Source organism: Chiloscyllium plagiosum, chromosome 9, assembly GCF_004010195.1.
Source record: "Chiloscyllium plagiosum isolate BGI_BamShark_2017 chromosome 9, ASM401019v2, whole genome shotgun sequence".
NCBI classification, from domain to species: Eukaryota; Metazoa; Chordata; class Chondrichthyes; order Orectolobiformes; family Hemiscylliidae; genus Chiloscyllium; species Chiloscyllium plagiosum.
The window spans coordinates 82,912,379-82,913,879 of record NC_057718.1 but is presented as its reverse complement, the minus strand read 5'-3'; the positions used below and the strand labels follow the sequence as shown (position 1 = coordinate 82,913,879).

Here is a 1,501-nt window from a genome sequence, read left to right as displayed (position 1 = left end):
TGTGTGGAGTTTCCCCGTGTCTGCGTGGGTTTCCTCCGGGTGCTCTGGTTTCCTCCCACAGTCCGAAGATGTGCAGGTCAGGTGAATTGGCCATGCTAAGTTGTCCGTAGTGTTAGGTAAGGGATAAATGTAGGGGTATGGGTGGGTTGCGCTTCGGCGGGTCGGTGTGGACTTGTTGGGCCGAAGGGCCTGTTTCCACATTTTAAGTAATCTAAAAACCTGAACTGGGGGAACTGGTCATTCCCTGCCATTGTTTATAGTAAGCTCTTCCCGAGACATATCGGCACCTCTGCCTTTACAACCCCACTTGCAAAAGAAACAAGGACAGAATAACCTTGTTAAAGGGGCAGCATCATCACATACATATTGCAGGGAAATTGAGCAGGGTGTAAAATGAACAACTGATTCACATCCCCGATTTTGCACCCTTACCCAATGTTAAAATTGGGGATATGAATTAGTTGCTCATTTGCGGGGGGGGGGTCAAATTCTGAGTAGGGATCATTCAACCCGAACCGTTCACTCTGACCTCTCTCCACAGACACTGCCAGACCTGCTGAGATTTTCCAGCAATTTCTGTTTAAGTGGAAATATGACTCGCAAATTAATTTGTGTCCCCCACACAACAACCCCTAAAGGCCAAGTGACTCATTCATAGTCTTGTTTGGTGGTCAATGCCTTGGAATGTTTTACTATTTAAATGTACGATATATATGCAAGTTGTTATTAAAATAGTGCAGTAAATTCAAATGGAGTCACCCATTTTACAACTTGAGTGGCTGGTGATGAAGATTTTTATGTGCAATCCATAACTGAGGCTTTGATTCTCACCATGACAGAGAGCATTTTCATTGTAGGAATAATTGCTGAATAAAGTCAGGAATCTAAAGTCCTGTCTTTAAATCCTATCTTTTTAATGGGGTTCACATTGAGACCTTCAGTTGTTCATGCACACGCAGTTCCCTGAGTTCGAAGGTCAGGATTTTGGGATCTCTGGGGTATGTAGAGCAGGTAAAGATGTCTGTTCCTCAGTGGATTCCTATTGGGTAACAGCAGTACCCACCTGCAAAGCTGCGGTCCCCTGTGGAATTATTCCTTGGATATTTTGAGTATGGGAGTCAGTGATCCTTTGTGTTGCTGGAGGGCATTGGGGGCAGGTGTTTGTTGAGTCTGTTAACTGTGGGGAGGACAGTGTGCAAAAGGAGCACGGAGCCCTTGATCCAGTCCAATTTGTCAGCAAGTATCTAGAAATTAAAAATGTGTTGCTGGAAAAGCGCAGCAGGTCAGGCAGCATCAAAGGAGAAGGAGAATCAACATTCAGGGCATAAGCCCTTCTTCAGTTTCCTGAAGAAGGGCTTATGCCTGAAATGTCGATTCTCCTGTTCCTTGGATGCTGCCTGATCTGCTGCGCTTTTCCAGCAACACATTTTTCAGCTCTGATCTCCAGCATCTGCAGACCTCACTTTCTCAAGTATCTAGAAATGTCCAGAAGTGTCAACTT

At 45.1% G+C, this 1,501-nt stretch overlaps 1 protein-coding gene across 1 annotated transcript in view; it reads left to right on the top strand.

Annotated features, from left to right (window-relative positions):
* The first annotated feature begins 947 nt into the window (after positions 1 to 947).
* LOC122553263 (solute carrier family 22 member 3-like) overlaps positions 948 to 1,501 on the top strand; it is a 26,231-nt gene continuing 25,677 nt past the window's right edge. Inside the window, exon 1 of the mRNA XM_043696848.1 lies at positions 948 to 1,011. Within this exon, the coding sequence (XP_043552783.1) occupies positions 948 to 1,011 (64 nt within the window). The remainder of the gene's footprint in view (positions 1,012 to 1,501) is intronic.